The sequence below is a fragment of the Phalacrocorax aristotelis genome, chromosome 2 (assembly GCF_949628215.1).
Source record: "Phalacrocorax aristotelis chromosome 2, bGulAri2.1, whole genome shotgun sequence".
Classification (NCBI taxonomy): Eukaryota; Metazoa; Chordata; class Aves; order Suliformes; family Phalacrocoracidae; genus Phalacrocorax; species Phalacrocorax aristotelis.
This window is the reverse complement of record NC_134277.1, coordinates 21609859-21634695: the sequence shown is the minus strand read 5'-3', so window position 1 is coordinate 21634695 and position 24837 is coordinate 21609859. Positions and strand designations below refer to the sequence as shown.

At 37.1% G+C, this 24837-nt stretch overlaps 1 protein-coding gene across 1 annotated transcript in view; it reads left to right on the top strand.

The window, feature by feature from the left end:
- The window catches only part of PLXDC2 (plexin domain containing 2), a 278669-nt gene that overhangs the window by 184465 nt on the left and 69367 nt on the right, over positions 1 to 24837 (top strand). The window contains exons 5-6 of the mRNA XM_075082687.1: positions 14368 to 14490; positions 17388 to 17506. Coding sequence (XP_074938788.1) covers positions 14368 to 14490; positions 17388 to 17506 — 242 coding nt within the window. The remainder of the gene's footprint in view (positions 1 to 14367; positions 14491 to 17387; positions 17507 to 24837) is intronic.

Here is a 24837-nt window from a genome sequence, read left to right as displayed (position 1 = left end):
TCAGCCCTCTTGCTCAGTCTCCAACTGACAGGAGTGCTGACTTATTTCCTGATTGTCTTGTTATGACTTGGTGTGGCATGCAGGAAAGACAGTTCATTTCACCATAGCCATGAATGTGTTGCCATATTGATGGCAACTTGTGAAAGTAGCAGCTTTTGGAGTACAAAATTTGGACAAGAGTAAAAGTAATGATGAGTTCCCTAACGAAGCCATGGCAGCCCTGACAGCAACCAGAAGGATGCCAAGCCACATGCCTATAAACTTTCAAGTAAAATAAATAGAACCTGCATTTTTTTGTGCAAGCTGAATGAATTAAAAAAATTCATAGGTTCTCCATTTTTCCTCTGCTGCCATTTATGACCTCCAACAATGAAAACAACTGTGAGTGCAGGTGGTAGCTGAGAGCAGTTTTGTTCCTGCATCTGTCTGGGCATGCTTCCTGAATTTAATCTTTCAGGAACTTGATTTCTTAAAAAAATAACAGAATGTGAACAAGACTATATTTTGCCTTCTGAGATTTCATGGGAGGCAAGATTTTCTTCTTGCATCTTGATGGTTTAATCCGTACTCTCCATTCTGTTATTCATTGAAAAGGAAGTGGGTAAAATGCTCATGGAAAAAACTGTCACCACTCTTCTATAGCTGTCATCTGATGATAAGAGGAGCCTATTGTTTCTTATGCAGCATACAGACGTTTTCCACCACAGCGTGATGAAACAGCCTTATCATAGTTACAGCTAATGTCTGTCTAAGGCTTCATACATTAAGAGTAGTCTTCTAGCTTTTCTGCCATAATTTTTTGTTTTGGATGGGTGAGTTATGGGGATACAGTTATGCCTCACCAGCTCCTGATATTGAAAGGAATTAGAATATTTTCTTTAGGCAGAATCTAAATGTTTTTTTCCTTGGCAAATACCATCCAGCCACATGTGATGATTACTTTTAGTAAGTCTAAACATAATTATGTTGTAACCTGCACTTTGGTTTATGAGGCAGGGATCACTGTTTGTGTACCCTGTAATTACGTGGTATTTACCACAGATATCCTACTGCTGCTTGTAACTTACTATATGACTGAATGACCAACATGTATTGTCTGAGTGAAATGTGTGTTGCATAGTACATCTTCCACAAAGTAGGACAATATTGTAACTTCAGATCTCAGCCCTTTTTAAATTATTTTTAGGTCTAGTTTATTCTAAAGGCATTTTCTGTTTACTTCTTTTGACTCTTCCTCCAATTGTCATATTTAAGCTCTTCAGGTGATTGTTGGAAAACTTATACAAAACATTTGCAATGTGAGTCAGTCAGTCAGAGTTTTCTTCAGATCATGTAGCATGGCATACCGAATTCATGAAGGGTGACCCAGTCATTTGGAAATGTCTGAAAGAACACGAACATCATGTGTTTTATAAGTATTATACTTAGGCATAGAAATGCAAACCCAGTTTCATGCTTGTGTTAGTACACACTCTGTTATGCTTCAAGGCATTGGGGTAGAATTTACTCATTAAAGGCATTTGCCTAGCAGGGCTAGTGCTATTGCAGAACAAAGCGTCCAGAGATCCACCGACAGCATACTCATCACAGCATGTGCAACCCACTGGTGACTCTACACTTAAACCTGTTAAAGATGTATTAACAAATAGAGCCATAAGACTTAGCAGAACTGTATTTACTAAAGGGTTTTGCAGTGATTGCAGGCAAATCAGCTTCCTGCTGTTGACTTTTTATGCCTGTGACAAGTGAACTCTGAACAGCACAGCTACATGCCACCAGCTGCACAGCCATGGCCCATTTCTACACTCTGACTGTATGGAACAGATGGGTTATTACAGGTCTGAAGTCTTCAGAGGGAAAGATTAATTCCCTTCTGCTCCTAAACTTCTGCATGTACAACTGCAACACAGGCTCACCCCTGCCGAGGTTCTTTTTCTTTAAGGGGCAACCCACATTTTAAAAACGTGATTTGAACTGGAACAAAAGATCTTTTTCTTTTTTTCTTTTTACGACCACAAGAGGAATTATTTCACGCTTCCCTTTAGAGCCCTTATTCACACACACAAACACTATTTTTAAAGTTACAACCATACTGCTGTTACTTTTACTGCAATCTTTGTATTCAAAGTAGAGGCTTTCCAGGGCAGAAGTTTGTCATCAGCTGGTTCAAACTGGTATTGAATATTTTTTTCCCATTCGTTCTTTTTCATCATATTATTAAAACCTTGGACTTGGTGGAACCGTGATACAGCACAGGTCCTGTCCTAACAGGAAGACACAGAAAAGCTTTTTCTCTGATTAAAAGAATTAACCTGAAGCAAGAGAATAACTACTCAGTTTGACGCTACAGATTTTCCTGACACCTTTATGAGACCTTTATTAAGGTCTCTTACAGAGAAAATGTCACCTTTCCGGATCTGAGTGAATATCTTTCTGTATTAACTGACACTGAGGAAGACATTTTGCCCTTCCCATCCTCATTGTGTATTACTAAGCTGTGTATGAATATCCATATTTCTTATGAAGGTGTTTTGTATTGAAATTCTGTTAAAACTTAAACACAATAAAGGAACACTTTATCCAGGCAATATTTGCCTTCATTGAAGGGAAATTGGTCTGTTTTCCCACCTGTTTGCTGAAGTTTTGTTTGTGTGCTTTGAAGTACAGATAAATACAACACTTTCATGTAATGTAATTTGCTTTAATGTAAGCTAATGCAGCAAGAGAGGAAACACAAGGGAATTACTCATGATACCAGAGCTAATGCGACTTCATTCCCAAACTCTAAACGCTGAGATTAATATATTCCAGGTTTTCCTCACTTAGATTTTTGCCTGTTCTCTGTTTTGTTATGCTTGTGTTGCTCTAAGCCAGATGTTTTCATAGATTCACTCCACAACTGAAGAGGGTGGCCCAAAGCTATAGTGAGGTAAAAAGTGGAGAAAGGAGGCAACGAAAGGATGAGCCCAAAATTGGTGGCTTCAGCTTCAGGGTACAGTATGTCTGTTACAATTCTGGTTGCACATTGGTTTCCCTGCTTGCTGTCCATTCCTCTTCAGCTCACCAGCCCTTCCTCATACCCCCTGCCCATACAAGTTTTGTCTAGTGAAAATGTTTGTTTTGGTTTGGGTTGGGTTTTATTTATTTTTGACGACAGTAGAAACCAGATATTTTAAAAAGTTTCTTTGTTACGCATAAATTTTAAGCAGACTGTTTAAAATTTAAAAAATAATCTTCATCTTCTGAAACATTTTCTTTTTGCTGCAAACTTCTGTAGAATGAATGACAACCCAGTTTGATGGCATTCGCCATTTTTCTAAACTCTATTATTCTTCTCCTTATTGAATTTTTTGAAACTTTGGAGAATAATATGTTTAATCATAACTGGAAGTCTTTCATTTTCCATGGAATTCACATGATTTATATGATTCACTTTTCATGTGATTTATCCAGGTAAGAACTAGCTTTAAAAGTTGGAAGAGGAGAATAAACAGGGCAAGTAGAAAAGCTTAGGATATAGATTCTGTGGCAGTATAGGTGGAGAGACACACAGCAGTAAAAGAAAAAAATCTGTAGCAATATTACAACAGTTTGATTCAAAGGTGAACCATTTTTTATTTTATGTTTTCAAACTTTAAAAGACCATTTTCCTCAGTTCCATCCAAACTTTTTTACTGATGACAAGAGCTGTTCAGGCATGAGGATATTTTACCCAGCCAGTGGAAGGGTGACTTGTATCAGAAGTAGACTGCAAAATTAGATTTCCCCCCCAACAGCTCTGTTCAAGCCTCATCCTAGGATTTAGCAGTGCCAAGGTTACTGCAATAACACAGCTGCTAACATATTCGGCCCAAGTGAGATAATCGTCCCGCCAACCTCTTTTCTCTGGTTCCGGCCTGTCTAGGAACCGCACTGCTCTTTGTTTGGCCAGAGCTGAGAGGCACTTGGGAGCTATTGCATGGCGGTGTCTCACTGAGTAGATACTCTATTTCATGCCTTTGTCCAAGAATTTTCTCTGGGGAAGTATGTGCTTGATCGGACAGGAACTGATACAAGTCATTAGACTCTAAATAATCTTCAGGTTTGTTTCTCCTGAACTTAAAAGCATTCACAATTTAGAGCCATTAAAAGTTACTAATAAGTTGTTTGCAGTCCATCACAGTGTCCTTACTTAAAAGTGTTTCTTTTGCTCCTGTACTCTTCCTAGTGCTATCTAACAACTTCCTGACAAGGAACATCTTGTGGCATGTCAGAAGAAAAACCTCTACTGGAAGAGTTTCATGATATATAATCCCCTAAATCCCTTTGCTGAACTGAATAGGATATTCATCAGAATGGGTTGCATTCCACCAGATCATATAATTTTCACAACAGCCCTGAGTAGCAGGGAAGCTACAGCAATCTGGAAAACTTCTTGGCATTTAGTCAATTGCATACATTACACATTCTCAATTTTTCCAGATAATGCTTTAAGTATTAACGAATCAGCAGGAAAAATAATGGTGAGAAACTAATCTTCTGGACTTTAAATATCCACATAAGATAACACAGAAGTACAGCCAAGAGTACGAGGATTCTGGCTAGCTTTTCTTTTTTCTCTCATGCACAGACACACAAGAAGTGCTTGTAAGGTTATGCAGTTAAGAAACAGTGTTATACTTTTGCCTTCTGGGGTTTAGCTTTCAGTTAGCCCACTTTTCAGGCCGAAAGAAGAAATGGGTTGACGCATTCAATCTAGTCAAGCAAAAGCAAAGCCAAAAAACATGTATAATCTGTCTCCAATTAATTTTCCCCAGATGGCTGAAAGTAAATTGTAAAATAGCATAAGAGATGGGTTCATTTTTACACTGATCTTGAAAGCCCATTAAGGTATTTAACTTTCATGGGTTGTCTGAGGGATCTGGAGTTGCTATTATCTTTTTGTTTAATTACACTGTAATCTTCATGCAATAACAGTGATGATAACATTGTTTCACAGACATAACAATAAATTAGCCATCTGGGGATAAAATACATTACTTAAAGCCTACTTCAGTGAAGTATTGAAGAAATATTAATATGGCTATATAGGACACTTTGAAAGTAAATGACATTATCATTTTCTAGAATTTGTCATTCCAATATATTTTAGGGGCTACATAGCATAACATAGTCCTGAATTCACTTCATCTTGAAATAGTTAATGGCGAAATATCAGGAAAAGCACAGGGAAAATATTTTAGCAAAGTTGGAAAATATACAGTGCAGTTTTGTGGGATATGCTTTATACACCTATGTAATATTTGTCAGCTTCACCAAATAAATACATGAGCAACACTATTTCTGGTAGTTTTTATTTCCCCCATGACATATCTTGCCTTTTTTCCATTGAATGTGAAAGCATCTATGTCCTTTTGTAGTTTAATTCCAGAAACAAGAAGGCATTCATTCATCAGGTTTTTACTTTTACAGATGAACAGAAAAAAAGAATGTAAGATGAAAATAAGTGGTATGTCAGAAATAGTGAGGTGGAGAACAAGAAACATCCTGAAAATAGAATGCAAGTCAAAATTTTGAAGCTGTTCTCAGCAACTCTGATTAAAATAATTATAAAAAAATAACATCCTACTGGGCTTTCAACCGAAGACAAAACTTGCAGTTCTGACCTTTCCCAATTGAAGTGTCAGATATTATCATAAAATGATGAAAAATACTTTGAAAATGTACTTTGAAATAGAAAAAAACATGTGACAGCTTTACAGACAGGGAGAAAATTTTACCGGCCAATAAAGATCAAATACATTTTTACTGGTTAGGGAGCTGGTCTGCTTATTCTCAATTCATTTCTATGATGTCGGTTATAACTGTACTAAAGTAAATTAAATAAAAAAGTGGAATTAAACTGATGTTATAACTCTTTCCAGAACATGTTTGTACAGTGTCAGTCCAAAGAAATGTCTTCTAACTTAGTGAGAAGGTGCATCAGAAGTAGTAATGTTTTATTACCCTGGAGAAGAGTAGCTGCAAAAAAAGGGCTGAATCTTTCCCTACCACTTAGAACAATTATATTTATTGAAAAGACAGAGATGGGCAGGAATAGGTGTCAAAGTGTGTGGAGGAATCTTTCATAGGAGGACTCTAGTTTCTATCGTCTCACATGTGGCACCAAAGCATACTTTATTCTTTTGTTTGAACGGAGCAGAGGTTTTTGCAAATGAGTTGTTCTGTGCAATAGAAAAGTTTTCTTGAATGACTAATGAATAAAGGATGTCAGGATTTTATTAGGTGCTAATTTTTAATACAGCTCTATTTACAAAAAATCTTTTAAAGTTAATAACTGCATGAGAACAAGCTGCTTAAAAGGTGATGTTTTCCAGTGGTAGAACAATTTGGAATTCTCTGACACTTTGAAAAGACAAACGTGTATCTTCTTGAGTCATGCTTGTGTTTGCTATCTTATATTAATCTCAGCTGATGGTTATATGTGCCTAAGTATCAACACTCCTAAAATTTTCTTGCCTTCCTACTGGGGAAACCTTGGTTGGTTGTGCTGAAGGCAGATAAGACAATAGCTTTCCCAAATGATAGCTGTGTTCCCCAGCATCTTACTACAGAAAAAGCGCATTGAGAGATATCTGTTCACATAGTGAAAGATTTTAATGGTTTAATTTTTGGTTTGTGGGTTTCTTTTTGTAGGTACATATTAGCTTGTGGCTGGCAAATAAAAGAGATCTTAGATGGGATGTCTGTGGGCTGGACCCACTGGGCCAGGCTCACTAATTGGACCAACGTACTGGAGTGATTTGAGCAAGGGAGCTTATGAGACAGAGCGCACGCAGCATGGGGTGGCCCTGAGGGCAGAGGATGCAATTCCCCTCCTGCCTTTGGCACAGATGTTGCTACACTCTGGTAATCTTTACAGAGGATGCAGATATGTTTCACTCCCTTTTATTTCACTACCTAAATCTGGGCTTCCTAGCTACAAATAGCAACAAACTGTACTCTGATTTCCCTATTTAATTTATTTGCAGCTTTCTATTTACAAATGGGAATATCCAGAAATTGATGAAATGGTCTTTAAGGGTAATCTCATGGAGATATGCTGAGATGAGGCTGGGTAGAATTAAATACAAAAATATTTGTCTGAAATTGTGCTAAACCTGAGAGTTATTTTAATTTTTGAAATTACTATTAGAACCTCTGTCTTACAGGATGCTTATATAAACTCTCATGTCCTACTTCTCATGTTTATTTTCCTACTGTCCTGTTAAATAGTAATTTAACAAGAGAAATGAACACACCTTTTTGCATTATCATAGTCAGTGAATTGGGGAACTCAGAGGAAGAATTTTTGATATGCTTTCCAAATTTTTTTCTTTGGCAAGACAGTATCTCTGGCAGCTGGAGACATCAAGATAGTGTATGAATCAATTTTAGGATGTGAGGTTTTCTTACCCCCCTTACCCAGCTTATCTTTGTCTTGGTCAGTGATGCCAAACTGTGCTTGACAGAAACCAGGTATTAAACACTTCTTTGGCCCCACAGCTGGTTATGGTGGGTTTTTAAAACAAGCCCAAGGTAAGTCTCTTATAATTTTTCTCCTACTGTCTTCTTCATCAGGGGTGGAGAAGTAGATCCTCAGATGAGGTAGAGAACGTATCCCATTTTAAGTCAGTCTTTCAAGAATATATAATTGCTAGGTTGGGGGTAAAGTGAAAGTTGTGGTAAATCTTAATCTGTACAGTACTGTACTTGTACTGACTCCGGTTTCCATCAAAACTGGGCAGTGCACTGGGTCTAAGGTGGTAAAGATGGAGTAGAAGTACTGCTACCTGTTGAGGTAGCTTTGGGGTCATATGAGATACCACCAAATGCCCCAGAACAGATCCTCTCAGAGGGCTTAGATTATGCTGACACCAAAAGAGAAGCAGCCAGAGAGCCGGGAATCTCCTGTCAGTTCCACTGAAGTTTTCTCTCTTGGTTGCACAAATCGTTTTCAGAGTGTTTTGGAGGAAAATGAGCAGCAGCAGCCATGTACTCTCACCCTGCTTAAATAAGAAAAAGAACAGGGGGAAATGACATAAATGATTCCTCTCTGCAACAAGGCATTTTGAGGTGTCTGTAAGAGTATGTTGCTACATCTCTACAAAGCTTGTTGCATATGTGAATATACAAGCTGAAATCAAGGCTTTCCCTTGGGTGATCTGGTTTGGAGCCTACCCTCTCAGGGAAACCTCTTTCCTCTGGTTCCATTTTTCAGAAGCTGCTCTGCTATTTCCCCTCTAGTTTATATGCTGCAAGGGTGCTTGAGTAAACCCGCAATGAACTGTGCACTTGAATGGCAGCTCTGCCTTTGCCCAGTGACAGTCTCTCTCATGCAAAACCTTTCATTGTTCAGCTGCTGCTGAATGCTGGCAGGCATTCCTTTTCCAGCTAAGTAACCACAGCTTGTTGTATTACTGAGGGTTTTAACATACGCTTTTACTTAACATTAGCTGCCTGATAAGAAAAATAACTTTTTTTTCCAAAGCAGTCTTATTTCTTTCTACATTTAGTATTTTGTATGAGATGGTTAGATTTATTCTTTGTTTTAGGCTCCAGATTCTTGTACCATTCCTTTTGTTTGTTTTGGGTTGGGTTTGTTTTTGGTTTTGTTTTTATGCATGCTTTTTCATTTGGTCTTAAACTCCAAGTATCATCTTTTCACTTCTCTGATCTGGAATTAAGTAAGCTCTCTCAAGAAAAATGTATGCCATGTGTCTTTTGAGTCAACATCTCCAGGCACATTTTATGGCAGAAAAATCCTTCGCTAGGGGCTCCCTGAGACACTTTGGATAATGTCAACCAATGTGGAAGGGGAGGGTTAGTTACCTTTAAAACAAATCAGCCTTTGTAGATCATAAAAGCAACATTGATGTCTGTACCTGAAACATGAATGCTGCTGTACAAAAGGTATATGAGCCAACTTGCACCATGATGGCAAAATCACATAAGAAGTAGAGTTGGTTTATGGAACTCTGGTGGAACTTACCTGCATTCAGTCAAGCTCTCAAAATCTTCAGAACTATGAAAAGAAGGGGAAGATAATTACAGGGTTTTTTGAGGCCTGAGTCTAACTGGTTATTGGCAGCTATACAAAGTGTTTTTGAGTACTCCTATTCTTGTCAAATGCATTTTTTGGTATTTCAGGTTGAACGAGGTATTGTTGCAGGAGCTTATTTCCAATAAAGATCATTTTGGAGGATAAGCAAAATTTTATATGCTTTTTATGAAAACAATGTTATGGCTATTGGAAGGAATAATTCCACATCAACTTATTTCACTGCTGCTTTTAGCACCATTAATTTTTTTATTTTTCAGCAGACACAATGATTTTTTTTTTCTAGATCATTTTTGTTTTGCCAGATCATTTTTCCCTTTTTAGAAGACAGAAGATATTATACAATGGAAGCGACCTGATCCTGGTCACTCTGGGACCCACTGCAGGACACAGCTGAGCCCATCAGCCAAGCTGGCAGCACCTCTGGGAAAACATATTTAAGAAAGGGCAAAAAATTTTGCACAGCAGTGTCAAGAGTGAGGGAAAATGCATGATAAACAACCCTGTGAACCCCAAGGTCAGAAAAGGAAGGGGAGGAGGTCTTCCAGGCACTGAAGCATCTGTGGAGGAGACCAGGCTGGAGCAGCCCATGGAAGAGACCACACTGAAGCAGATATCCACACTGCAGCCTGTGGAGGACCCCACACTGGAAGTGTGGAAATGTCCTAAAGGAACCGTGGCCCGTGGAGGACACATGCTGAATCAAGTTTATCCTGAAGGACTGCAGCCCGTGGGAAGGACCTACACTGGAGCAGGGAAAAAGTACGAGGAGGAAGGAGCAACAGAGATATGAAGTGTTATGAACTGACTGCAGCTCACATTCCCCATCCTCCTGCACTCCCCAATGGGGAGGAGGAGGTAGAGGGGTCAGGAATGAAGAAGTGATATTAAGCCTGGGGAAAAAGGGAGGGGTGGGGAGAAGGTGTTTTAATTTGTCTTTGTTTCTCACTATCCAAACCTGTTTTATCTGACAATAAATTAAATTAATTTTCCCTAAGTCAATTCTGTTTTGCCCATGACAGTAATTGGCAAGTGTTCTCCCTGTCTATATCTGCACCCACAAGTTTTTTCATCTTATTTTGTCCCCTGTCCTGTTGAGGAAGGGGAGTGAGAGAGCAGCTGCATGGCATGTGGCAGCTGGCAAAGGTCAACCTACCACACAGGTAAAAGCTGAGCTGTCATAATAGCTTTGAAGAAGTCCTCAGCATCTAAAATATATATTCTCAAAATGGAGCCTACTCATCACAAGCACATAGAAGTATAATTTATTTAAACCTTGTATTTAATTTTATGCTTTTAACATCCAACCAGTTGTCTCAGATATTTAAACATAAATCACACATGAAATTATAATCTGAAGTGGGTTTTGTTCTAATTCAGCTAAATGCTAAACTGCTAATGCAGCTTATCATAATGTCATATATATAAAATCAGGCTCAGGTTTATGTAACCTGTTCATGCAGGGTCTTAGAAGGGAGAAGATCATTATCAGCTTAGATGTTTCATTTTTATGTTGCCTGCATATCCCGTATCCTATCATAGCTTTATAGACACAGTGCCAACTTCAAAGGACTCATTGTCTGTGCTGCTTTGAACCTGTATTCTGTTATTCTGCACACTTGGCAAATATTGTCAAAAAACTTTCTAAGTGGTGCTGAGTTTGTGCACAGATGAGTAGAAAAAAGAAACCACAGAAAGCTTATGTGCAGATTGTTGTAAACTTCTATGTTAAATCTTATATGTAAATCTACTATGTTAAAATGTAACAGATACGGAGCATATTTTGGAAGGGATAAATTCAGATGTAAAATGCATTTTTAAATGAAGTCAGGGTCCTGCATCAAGTGGAAACATGATTTCATATTTAAGTGGTTATATATAGATATATATAGTTTTTCCCTCTGTTTGTATAAGCATGCATTTGTACACTCTGAGGACTAGAGTATACCCTCCTTGATGTAAAAGTGGCTTTAGTATTAGTTCATCATTAATTTAGTTAGATTTATATACACATAGAAAACTTACAAAATGCTGAGCTCTCTTTCCTATTTGCCTTCATTCTAGTATTTAGGAGCATATTATGCTTCTAGGTATAGTACTTGTGGAGAGTTTTGGAAAAGAGCTCTACCAACCCCTCCCACAAAGGAGAGACGAAGTGGTTCAGGAAATTGCAGGTCTGGAAAATTCTTCCTTGACTAAATGAATCAACCATGGGCATTTACCACTGTCAGAAAATTAGGTCACAGATAGCATAAGCCAATTTTCTGTGGAAGTCCATTCAGGAATAAGGTAATTTTACATTTGCTGCTTTCTTTAAGTTGTAGTGACAATGATAAAATGTCCATGCTCAAAAGTGGCTTCAGCCTTTGAATCTCTGGGATGATTTGAAATGACTTTGTATTTCTTTTCAAGTTGTTCCAATACATGACTGGTGTTCTCATTAGAATGATCTTCATGCAAGGCCTGCCTGCTTCCCAGCTATCACCCACCTCCTGCTTTCCATTTTTGTCTAAAGTAAAGCTGCATCCGGCAAACACTTGGAAATACGCTCTGTGGTTACTAATTACCTGGGCTGATCTACTTAGTTATGTGTTCCAGCACAATTAAGCCCTTTCTTTTCCTATTGTATCTGCCTCATTATTAATTATAATGGTGACATTTATACTGTAAATGGGATGAAAGCATGAAAGGGAAACTGTGTGTAAAGATAGGACCATTGTGCAAGGGATGAATAAGTACTAAAGTGTTAAGGCTAATTGTAATACATTAATATGGATTCAAAGGTTTTGTTTATACTGTCTTCAGCATATTTTTGAGGAATGGTTTCAAGGTTATAGACCCACCAAAGATTGTGTTAAAATATGTGTGCATGTGACCATAGGGATAAATGGCACAAATATTATATTAAATGATACCTATTTAAAATGTCTAAATAAGCACGAGGGAATACTCCTTAAGGGAATGGCATTTATGAAGCAGACAGCAATAAATAGAAAATAATGAAAGTGCATTTTAGGGACTATACTTTGGCAGGACCATTGGCTGTCCTAAAATGATGAGTAATAGAGTGAAATTACAGCCACAGTTGTATATTCCAAAAGTTCAGGTTTATACATGACTTGTAAATACGTGTGGGCAGATTTATTTTTTAAATTGTTGTTTCTCCCTATCAATTAGCAAAAGAGAAAAGTTGTATTTAGATATTTAACTGAAAGAATCTCCCTCCCTCAAAAGAGTACAGTTGTAGTTTAGTCCTAAGAATTAATTTAGTAGTTAGGTGTCCAGATATTAAAATATTGTATAGTTTGAATAAACAGGTGTGTTTTAAATGAAGCAAAAGCAGCTAGGTTCCTAGCTCACCCCTTTGTCAATGCTAAACGTTTCCAGCTGAATCTTTTGTTGTATTTTCTCCACACCTGGCTTTTTCTTAGGTCTCCTATCACCTCTACTTGAGTTGACTTCATGGTACTTGATCTTAACTGCTAGCAGCCATGCAGAAAAATCAGTCCAAGGAACCACCTTTTTTGTTTGTTCATTTATAGCAACTTATGACTTCTAGAACTAGTCCTGTGAACAGTTAGCAAGCATTTACCAACATGTTTCAGAAGAGGACAGGAGTAGATGGATGCCTAAAGCACTCCAGAAACTTACTTTCTTCATGCTTTCAGAGATTTCCTATATGATATGAAACAAGCCTTTTAACAAACCTTTCTCATCTCACAGTAGTTAGGATAGAGATACTATTGTTAAGAAAGTGGGGTTGCACACTAATAGTTTTTTAATATCATATATTACCTGGAGTTGGGCAGAAAATTGCATTTCCACCTTGTGGGTAATTCCAGTTTTGTGGGTTTGTGTTTAGTTCTGGAATTTCACAATCATTTTTTAGGGATAGATTTATATGCTCCTTCCTTATGTGTTGTATTGCGATGACACTAAATGTGAGAAGAAAGGACCTCTTGGACATGATAGTAAAAGGGGTTGTGGAGGAAGAGAGAGTCTCAATATGACTGAAGAAGGAAAAGAAAACACAAAACAGCACAAATACTTTTACAGTGGGTACTAGCATTTGCCAGTAAAGAACTGAATGTCTGTGAGACATCTTCCAAGTAGATTTCTTTCTGTTAGAAAATTATCAGCCAGCTCTAATATTTTCTTTGTTATTGGGGTGTTTGCTGTTAGAATATACTTCATTAAATCAATAGAAGGAGAAAAAGTGAATACTTCAGCATAAGACACCATCTGGTAAACGCTTTAAGAGGAGAAGTAATGTGAAAACCTGAGTTTTGAAGATCTATGTGTAGCTCCAATCTACTTAAGATTTGTCAGTTTTGACTAGCAAGGCAAAAGCTAAAACAGAACTTAAGGAAAGACTGACTCGAGGGCAGTGGGAGTTAAGTCAGGCTGTAGGTTGGGGCATCTAAAGAAGTTAGTCCTGTTAGTCAGTTGAAGTGGAGTTGGCAAAGCTAAACATACAGGTTTATTTGTAAACCATTTCTTGTTTAAAATGGCAGGGGTTTCCCGCCATTAAAATGCACCAAGTTTTGCTTTGAAGAAAACTGCAGCATCATTATACCGATTGTAGATGACTGTTCTTCCTTGAAGGGACTCCAGTTCCAAACAAGTAAGAGGTTTTGAGTGAGCACTTCGGGTGGAAGCAGCCCACTATGGATCTGAGTACAGTGGATTCAGGGTTGAATAAGATAAACTAGTGAGACCTGACACTGCAGAGAATGTAGCAGAAATGCCGCTTGGCTCATAGGCATGAAAAATCCTATCTGTTCCACTGCTCATCTGACAGTTTTTGTTTTTTAAAGGTTGTCCTTCTTGTCCGAAATAGTTTCTTACTCTGCATCTCTAGAAATATGAAAAAAGGGTTAGGCTAACTTTTGAAGAGGTAACAGCTCACAAAAGCAAAACAAGTTGCAGATTTTTGGAAGGGATAGAAAGCACTATGTACTATGCATTGTGGTAAATGGCTCATTCTGAAAATGCTGTATATCTGCATTTTGTCCATAACTGGAGTTATTCATCCTTGAGCTTGCTCTGTTTTTCTTTTTGTATGAAAACTTGCTTCTTGAAATAATTGTGCCACTGTTCATCTTGATCTTGTTCCTCTGGAAGCCATCACAGACATATTCTTACTTAATTCACTATAAAATTGGTGGTGGGATTAATTTCTCTCAGATGACCCTTTAACACTCTGGCAACTCCTAGTTCAACCTGCCATTCTATTAAATCTTTTCAGAAGTTACTGAAATGGTCTCTATATTCTTTTTTTATTGTAGGTTTCATATATACTGGAGAAGTTGTGCATCGAATGCTAACAGCTACACAATATATTGCACCCTTAATGGCAAATTTTGACCCCAGTGTGTCGAGAAATTCAACAGTCAGATACTTTGATAATGGTATGTAGTAGTCCTTCATAAATGAATGTGTCTTTGTCCCTTGGCTCTTCATATTTTCCTAAATAACTATTTTTGAAGGAAAAACTGAACATTTTTTAATTATTTTTTTTTAACTCACAGGCTGTATAAAACATGTGGCTAGACATCTATAAAGAGTTCTGAATTTAGAGCACAGTTAGAGTCATGAATGCTTTTTCCTAATTGGGCAGATATCTTCTGGATGTTAAAGTACATAAACTCAAACTAGCAATATACTTTATCAGTTTTAAAAGGAAAAATCTGTCTTGTATAAAAGTGCCAGTTCCTGTTACTTCAAAATATATAGAGTAAATACCATCTACCCGCTAGCTAAAATGAAAATAGCATTTGTGGAATACAATAGCAAGAATACTCAGAAGCAGGGCAGGTGTAAGGTTAATAAACCTGTCAATGACTAAGTATGCATGGAGTCCCAGGACTGGAATCCAATACACTCATCTACACCACAAGTTCTCAACAGTCTCTTGTACAAAATATTGAAAGGGTAAAAGGCCAACTGCAGTGTAATACTTGAAGCTTTGTGAGACGTTTCAAAGGCCTTGAATGTGTGGATATTTGTCTCATGAAGTCAGTTATAATCAATGTTTTTAAAACATAACCTATGTGGTTAAAAGGCGTCTGGTGCCTTACCTCAGGCCTTTAGTGATCAAATACAATGGCAGTGACTGTCGATTCTGAAATTAAAACTCAGAGAGTTTAGTATCATGACTTAATATCATAAGATCTATGATTGTTTTAAATTGTCCTGCATAAGCCTGTGTCTGTTGTATGATTATTCATAGTGAATTTAAGCATAAGTTATGAACATGTCAAAAAAATATGTCACGTTTCCAACCAGGTGTGTTAATTTCTATTCATTAGATCAGAGATCAAAATGTATCCTATAACCTTTGCACGTAGTCACAGCCTTTCCTTTCAATCTAGGCATTACTTGCAGCTTTTATTTGCTAAAAGTCCAGTAAAATAGACTTATATGAGAAAATCCTACTCCTTGCATGGAGAATTTTCAAAAAGAAAAAATTATTATTTTCATTTCATAAATTATTTGACATTATGGCCTGAGATTTGTCATCTTTACTGAAAGAATCTGAGGATTCTGGGGAAGACATTGCTCATTCTCATTGTATTCCTGACTTCCAGTCTTCACACCAAGTTTATCAGGCTGTATCACATTGCTGTCATAACAAGGTTGAATACTTCTGTGAGATTTTTGATCCCTCATGTGTAAGGCATCACAGTCTTTTGGACCCCATGTGCTTTAGGACAAAGAATTTGCTGTCTTAGTCCAAATAAAAGGGAACTGAGCAAATTGTACCTTCAGCTCTTTATTTCCTATTCATCCTTGTTTTATCCCCCTGGGTAAGTGTGCTGCTTTAGAGTGCCATCTGTAGTGAGCAAGCAGAGTATGGTGACCCATCCAAGTCTCACTTGTGGAGCTAACTGCAAGGAGCTTCGGTACACATGAAATCTACATAAAGGCCCTGGGAATGGGAAGACTGTTTTGGAGGCAGCTGACTTCCACGTTAGCTTGGGGTTCTGAGATGCACACAGAACTGAGGTACTCGAAGGATGACTATAAGAAGTTCTGGCTATCTTTGCTCTGGTAATTTTTAAAGTCCCTTTAAATTAATTTAACATGAAATTTAATAGATTCAAATAAATATTCAGAAAGCAGTTAATGAATGTGGTCACAGAAGGAAAAATGCACTGTGTGCACAATTAATGAGCCTGTAGCAGCCTCATGAAAGATACATGGGACAATAATGTGGTGGACTTAGTGCAGTCTGCACCAAAAATTTGCATGCTCAGAGTTTCATGCAAGATGAGTGTAATGAAAGTTACAGCACAGAACATCTGTGACAAAAGATGTTTCAAGATGCATTGAGGTGGATGCATACTGACCCACCTTGAACTCTTCAGGAAGAAATGAAATTAAAGTGCTGTGAATCAAAACACACAACTCCCATTAGTGCCAAAGAGAGAAGTATGTTGAGAGAGACATATAAAGACAAAAAAGTCATTTTCAGTAAACACAGTTTTGGTGGTAAGAGTCTTTCAGCCAAGCTGCTTCAATGTATCTACAACCCTCAACATCTATAAAACATGCTCACAGGGTATGCAAGTAGCTTGGGGTATGTTTTTAGCGCAGTAAGTGGATATTCAGAGAGAGAACTCAAGTGAATACTAACAAGCTTCTTGCAACTAAATCTCTGCACACCAGACTCAATATTTACCCCATCTATGAATTCTTAGTGCTTTTAATTTAAACTACATTTATTTATTGCCTACACCTAATATTTTTCAACTTGCAGAACTTCAGCAAGGGCTTACACCAGGCAGAAAAAAAATTAATGCTATTTATATTAATGCACAGTTAATGGAAGAATCTGAATTCCTCAAATAATAACTTTTAGTAAACAGGTAATGCTATTAGCACTTCATATTTCAAAGTCATCAGGGTATATGTATATAGTATAAAAAAAGCCATTGCAAAGCAGTGGTTTTGGTAGCACACATGACCTCTGAGTGCTGGATCCTACCTGTAGTGATTGTTGTAGAGACTCCGTGTGCAGTTCCAAACAAGTTACTTGACCACTTTTGCTTTAGCAGACTTTTGTGCGAGTAGTTGAGGTAGTTATTTGTGGCACTGTGGTGTGTACCTTTAGAGGATTTCAGTTGCAACTTATTTGTAAGATCTTTGGCATTTCAAGATACTGAACTGAAAGTTGCTAAAAAGAGACAAATCACTGCTCTTGTTTCAAGTAACTGCAGTTAAGCACTGTTTCTACAGTCAGTTAATATTTTTCTCACATTTTTTTCTTCCCTTTGCCTCTCTACTCCCACTCTGGGGTTCACAGGCACAGCACTAGTTGTCCAGTGGGACCATGTACATCTGCAGGATAATTACAACCTGGGCAGTTTCACTTTTCAGGCCACTCTTCTCAATGATGGGCGTATCATTTTCGGCTACAAAGAAGTAAGTTGGGTCTAAAAATTGTCATTTAAGTAGACAGATTACTTCATATCTGCCAGGAATTTCCCTATATGGGGGGTGTGGGGTGTGTGCGACTATGTGTGTGTATGTGTGATATTTGAAAGTCAGTTATATAAGGTCATTTCATTATATTGCTTATAAGACCATTATGCTGTCATTTTGCTAAAAATGACATTTTATTGTAAAAGTGATGTTCACGTGATGGACTTGAAAACCATCAACGTGGCTCAGATGTGCTACTCCTGGATTTCAACTGGCCTTATTTTAGTGGTTTTGTGTTCAGTGTTTAGTAAATTCTTGATTGTTTAGTAAATTCCTCTTGGGTTTTGAAAGATAGTGTCTAATTTGCTCAATTAGTCACCTAATTTGGGCCTGTGAAAATACTCTAGAATCAGTGGTTAGTGTTAAAAGGTCACTTTCTTCCTGCAGCTATGATTTCTTGGCAGCTGACGTATTTCAAAGTTCATCTTTTTCAAATAAGAAAAAACTGATTTGTATCTCTAGCTCTGGGAGTTTTTTTATCTATTTGGTGATAACACTGGCTTTATTGAGGCCATTTGGTTTGCCTTCATCGCACCAATGTGGTGTTGTCTTGGTTGGGCTCTTTTGCATTCTTCAAGTGTTCCAGAATTTCAGTCCTTACTTTAGATGATGTGTTTTTTCCTTGCTATTGTTGCTAGAGTCCTGGAGGCCATAGCCTAGAGGCTATACCTCCAGTTGAATTTCATGCAAATGGGAGTCAGAAGGTAGACAATCTCAAATCTCTAGGGAAAATAATACTTTCTTTTTTGGGTTATTTTAATCTCAGTTTAGCATGCAAAGAGTGACTTTATCTTCAAGATATACATCTTTCTGTTATCCTTATATTAAAAAAAATGTATTCAGTGATATGACTGATTGTCCAGACTTGGAGAAATCTGGGTTCTCTTCTGTCTTTGCTACAGACCAGTTGCGAGCCTTCAGGCTCGTTTTTCATGCCTGTGTTGAAGCCATGTACCTGAACAAAGCAGAAATAATAGTACTCCTCTACCCTTCATTAGAAAGCTAGTGAGGATCTGGGTTATTCTACTAGCAGCAGTCATATCTTCACCTTAGATGTCTTTGTGCCTTGCAAACAGGATTGATGCAGGATGCTCTTACTGGATTAGTTTTAGAGACACAAGAAACTCCTGGTATGCTCATGTACCTGGCTTTCCTTATCTTATAAAAGATATGCTGATGCAAGGTCTGCTTTGGCTCTATTTCTGAATGTTTTGTACAGGTTAGTAGTCTTAATCTATGAAAATGCAGTTTATTTGCATTTTGACTCCAGCTTCATGAAAGCTTTGCTCTGCTTAGCACAAGGGAGCCTGTGTTTGATCAAAGGAGTGTGCACCACAGTTTATCTCCTGCCATTGAAACCTTTTTAAAGAAAAAACAATCTTTTAGAAGACTGCAGAGAAGTTCTTGCCTTCAAGACCCAGAGAAGTGTGGACGGACACCACTTAAGTTTGTAATTTTAAGATAAATCTGGCAAGAACTATATAAGCATTCTGACATTAAAGTGGTGACATTTTCAGGAGACTATGGTTCTTGGTTATGAGATGCTCTGCCCTGTCTGTTACTGTCCAGCCCTGTGCAAAATGCCTTTATTATGGGTGATAGAAGCTGTTGCTCTAAATAGATAGTATCTTGCATTCATTTTGCATAAATGTGAACAATGATGCAGAATGCCAGGCAGTGGAATACTTTATTCACTTAGGAAGACAGGAGGAAATGGGCCACATTAATCACATGTGGTTCCCTAGAATTGCGTGCAACTTTGTCATTTAATCTGTGGGTAAAGAAGTTCTGTGCTATGATGGCTTAGGATGCTTGCTCTCACTGCACCCCTGGAAGCTTCCTCCAGAACCACAGTGCTTTTGTAGGGAGGAATTATTAATATTCTTTTCATTAATCCTGAGACAAAAAAGAGTTGGAATTTACAAATGGGATAATTTGCAATTTTTCCACTGCTGAATCTTTGAAATCCCCTGTCACGAGTTATTCTTGTCCTGAATGGAATTACCAAACATCACTATAGAACTATTGCACGTAGTTAAGGAAAGAGACTTTTTAAAGTGGTAATAGTAACACACTAGTGGTCTGTAAATCTTTCGACAAAAGATTTTTGTAAAGTCTTAGAATGTTACTACTAGTGTATTCCATTGATAATTGCTTGGGGAATGAATTTGGAGGCTGAGATTTCCAGAAGACTACGGTCTTTATTTGCAGCCTGTCTTACTCCATTAAAACTACCCCAGCTTTTCACCTAAATGACAAAAATTGAATAAAATTTCCAATCACTGATCAGACACAAGTTGTCTGAAAAGAAAAAATGAGACACTTGTAAATTTAAACTTGACTCCATTGCGTAAAATTCTGGCTAGGTACTGATTCACCTTCCAGTACTGAATCTATTGCCATCTGAGGAAGTCCTTCCTTCTGGACCCATTTCTCTTGCTGGTGAGTCATGTTGTCAGGGGCCCCATTAACTCCAGCAAGATTATTTGTGTGAGTGCTCACTAGCATGAGTAAAAGTTGCACAAGATTTCTACCATCTTTCTGGTGCCATTTCAATTGAGCATCACAGTTCATCAAAAATGACAGTGATGTATGGCAAACCTGTGAGGTCTTCTTTGCATTGTCATTGAAAGCCTCCGAGCTGTAACACCACGTAAGAAATGCAGCAGACAAGTTGCAAGTAACTTTATAAAGCATCCCACGGGGGGTTTGTATTAGTTACAATAGGAGTTTATCTTGAAGAATCCACTTTTAAAATAACTTTATACATTTGTGGGAGCTAAAATAAAGACTTTTATGTCCTAAGCAATTCAGGTAAATTTTACCTTTTATTTCCTATTTATTCAAACCATTTGAAATTTTTCATATCCTTTTTCATATCCTTCCTTCTCCCACATCATTTTTGCTACCTGGTAAACCTGGTGTTGACCACCAATGCAGGATCTTGGCTGGGATTTGCTGAGTATCAAAGGAGCTGTTCTGCCCAGTCTTCTGTGTTCTGTTGTTTGCCCAATAGGAATAGTCTGAAATGCACAATTGTTATCCAAAATCCCAAATAGATGCTAAGCAAATAAAAATTTAGAAAAGGATCTGAACCACCAGGATAGTGAAATCTGGAGACATCAGAATAGTTAATCAAAGAGTTAAAGGGTAGGAGAAGAAGCTGTACAGCCAAGTTTTCAAAGTGTAAAAACAATTTTAAATACAGCAAGGTCCTATAGCAAGTAAAATATTTATTTCTTTACCAGTTTAGTTTGCTTACAGTGCATACACCTTCCATTTTAAATATCATGGCAAATGGTCAATATGTCAGGAAACATCAGCTGGCAGGAAAATTTTACTGGTACACCTCTACCATGTATGAAATACATTACAATGCAAACTAGCCAACAGAACATAGTAATAAAGAAAACTTTCTGCAAAGGCACACTTTTGTATGTATTAGTAGTGAATACTCATTTCTTATGTTCTAAATTTCACAGAACTTCAATTCTCGAGGGCTTTATTTCTTTTTGAACAAAATAGATATTCTATATAGTCTTTTCCCATTAGTGCTTATAGCTAATGTTCCTTAGTGTAACATTTGGTTTCTTTTTCTGTCCATGATTAATACAGAACAAATTAGGCAAAGGTACCAAAGGTTTTGTTAATGATTTAGGATATTTTTCTTAATTTCATTGGCTTGAAGACTTCCTTTGTTCATTTAAATAGTAATGACTCTCTATTTATGTAGTTATCCAGCAACCATTATTAAAGTTGAAATGCTCGTTCAAATTGGCAATATGTGAAGTTGGAAAATAATTCTAAAAGAGGCTTGTAGTAGATTTTCTTTCTACTGTGAAAGAAGGCAGAATTGAATTGAATTGATTAAGTAGTAGCAGCTAGATAAAACTGATGCTTCTGCTATGCATAGTGGAAAATATTCCATTTTCATTAACAAGACTCCAAACCTTGTGATTGTTTCCCAAAAACTAAAAAAAAAAAAATAAATGCACAATATTAATGGACATTCTGCCTACTTTATACATTCCTGGCATTTCTTGCCTCTGTTATTATTACAAAAAAATATTAACATGGAAAAAGGATCTTTGATTTTGTGAGGTGATCAGTTAGTGCAACTTAAAATTCCTGATTAAGTTTCATGCAGTTTGGTCTGTAGAGTAACTAGTAACTATTTTGGAAACTGGCAATTAAAATCCTATATAAGTACTGTTGTGTTCCTAATCATTATTCTGCAGCATACTCTGGCTCTTATCTTTGACTCAGTTTTGAAGTGGGGCAGTAATTACACCCTGCTTACCGTCTCCTTCAGAATAAGGTCAGAGGCCATTATTTTATTCTCTTTTGAAGGGCAAGACTCTGACATGTTCTCAGAGTAAGTTGAAAAGAATAAAGCTTGAGAACTCTTTGATGAAAAATACTGTCTACATTACTCTTCCCAATGATTAATAGAAATCAGCATGAATTCTAAATATCTTTCTCCCTGTTGTTGAAGTACATAATCCAAAATATAGATGTCAATGGCCCAGTGCTGACGTGCATTTGGGAAGCTTATTCATACACTGGTGACTTGTGCAACACAAGAGTTCATATTGTCTATGGTAGAGCTAACATACATTTTGGAATTATTCTAGTTAAAATCCATCCTCTGAATGGATTTCCATAAAACCCCTGCCAACCACGAGCAACCACTTGCACTTTCCTAGCTTACTGTTCAACTGTTTAACATGTCAGCCTGTCATGACGTATCTTGCCATTCATTTGAGGAATTCATAACACTGGCTCTCTGCTTGTTACCTATGTTTCATTGTAATTTTCAATAAATTATTTTATAATTTTCTACAAGCCTTCTGTTAAAAGGGCACATTTCCTAACAGGCCATCATATGATAAAAGCCCATTTGATCTTGACATCTCATTCAAAAGAGTTTACCTATCAACTGACACCCAGTACACTCATCATCGAGTAACTGAAATATTCAGTTCTGTAAAATGACTATCGCACACTTTAAAAATAAACATATGTATTTGTAAATGCAGATTTAATAACATTGTAGTTTTTCAAGAGAAGAAAAGTTTTCCTGGATCATGGAATACCTTTGATTTTGACTGCATTTCTGTCTGTACGCCTAATTTTTTGACACAGGCTGTACCTCAGTTTGAGGAGCTGGCTATACTAACTTAATTTATTATTTCCTCACTTTACACAAACAGTTCCCTGTTTCTAAAATATATATCCAAAATGTTGGCTGCTTCTCAAAGCTGCCAGTCTGTTAGACCGGACCCTACTACAACTTTCTTACTAGTTTTAGAAAATGACTCTGCAAGTTCTTCACTCTCACTTGAATTCCCAGCACAAGAGAGTGGACACCTGCATGGATTTTGGCAAAATCTAGTGAGATACTTCTTCTATAAAATTTTTTTAATTTCTGCTGAAGTTTTTGTTTGTAGTTTCTATTCAACATGGCTACTGCGTCCTATTTCAGTACCAGATATCACTGAGTTATTCATAATTTTTATTAAACAGTAAAACTGAAAGTTATTTTCATGCTCTGAACCAAGTTGTAATGAAAATAAATTTATTTTCAGAAAACAAACAAACAAAACAAAACAAACAAAAAACCCAAAACCAAAAAGAAACTTCTAACAAACAACTTGTGATATTTGTACTGCAAGAACCCATCCCCTCTGCCGGGGGGGAGAAAAAAAAAGAGATATTAGTTTGTTGTTAGCATAATTTAAAATTTTTGATAGAAAGATGCAAATTGTTCAGTTGTTGACAAATTCAGAAAAAACACATGATACAGCACTAGACTTAATATTAAAGAGGCTTATTCAAGGAGACCTTCACGCAACTTCTCCTGGTTTGCATTCACACATAAAAATGAGTATAATCCTTTTCATGTATCAGCCATAATTTGTGCCTTGAGCTGCCAATTTTGCCAGCATATTTTGTTGGTCACACACTCATAATTCCAATTCCAACTACATTTTGTGTCCATAAAACTCTGATTTCTTTCTTCATCTGCTGTGTTTCCTCTCTAGCTTGGAAGAGAAATAGTCATTGTGTCCTCATTGGTGCTTTTTCTAACTTGATTTTCAATAGCTTCTCTAGAGTATCCTCCTCAAAATCTGCTAAGACAGTTTCCTTGATAGTTAATATAAGATTTTCTCCACAATATTCTGAGACTGTGAATCATTCCCTGATTTTGTTTATACTTTCACACAGGAGAAAGTTTATAGACTTATTTCTGACCTCATTGAGTCTTTTGTTTTGAAGACTGAAAATATGGCTTTCAGCCTTCTTATGTCATATTCTCCAATAACTGCATCAGCACTAAGCTGATATAAGCTGAATTTAAACTGATGTATTACTAGCGGTATTTCCAAGCTACTTCTGTTTTTCGTGTTCGTTCAACATAATTCCTTTTGTTACACCAAAGCAAATCATGTATGCAAGAACCCCTAAGTAAACCAGCCAAACCAGTCACTAAATCAAGTGAAAGAAATGGAAATTTATGACACACTTTAATTCACCAGAGCTCACTTTTTCTATTAATATTCTCAAATTTAACTTCTCCTTGACAGATACCAGTGTAATTAGGAAAAAACACAGCTAAATGATATTGTGGGAACAAGGAGAAGAATGACTACTGACATTCAACTCAAGTCATGCCATTCATTGACATGGAGACAATACTGAATCCTCATTCACCGGATGTGTAACCAGCTTTTTACTTTGGCATTTTTCTGCTATGTGACAAGCACTGGCCAACAGTGTAATTTTGGTAGTTTTACACAGGTAAAGCCAGAGCAGACTCTTAGATCAGCTCAGCTAGCACCTTGTATCTCAGTTTCTTACACTTGATCAAGTTTCATCTGTCTTCAGCCCAGTATTTTGTGGTTAACTGAAGGCCAACTTTGAAAAATAAGATATCCAACTGTGATCTGAAAGCAGCAATGGGTAGAGAATCATAATTTCCCTTGGTAGTTTATCCCAGTAGTTAATAACATTCAATCATAGAAACGTGTCTTATTCTACTTTGAAGGTATCTGTCTGCAGCTTCCATCTTCTGGTTACATCTTTCTGTGCTAGATGAAAAAACTCTTTAGCCCCTGAGTAATTTCTCCCTATGGCAGTACTTGTTTATGGTAATCCAGCCAGCTTTCTGTTTTCCCTTTGAGAAGCCAAACAGATAGAGGCATTTAACTCTTCTCTTAATGGCATTTGAGAACTGAAAACGTTTTCAACATATTTTTATTACTCTTTTC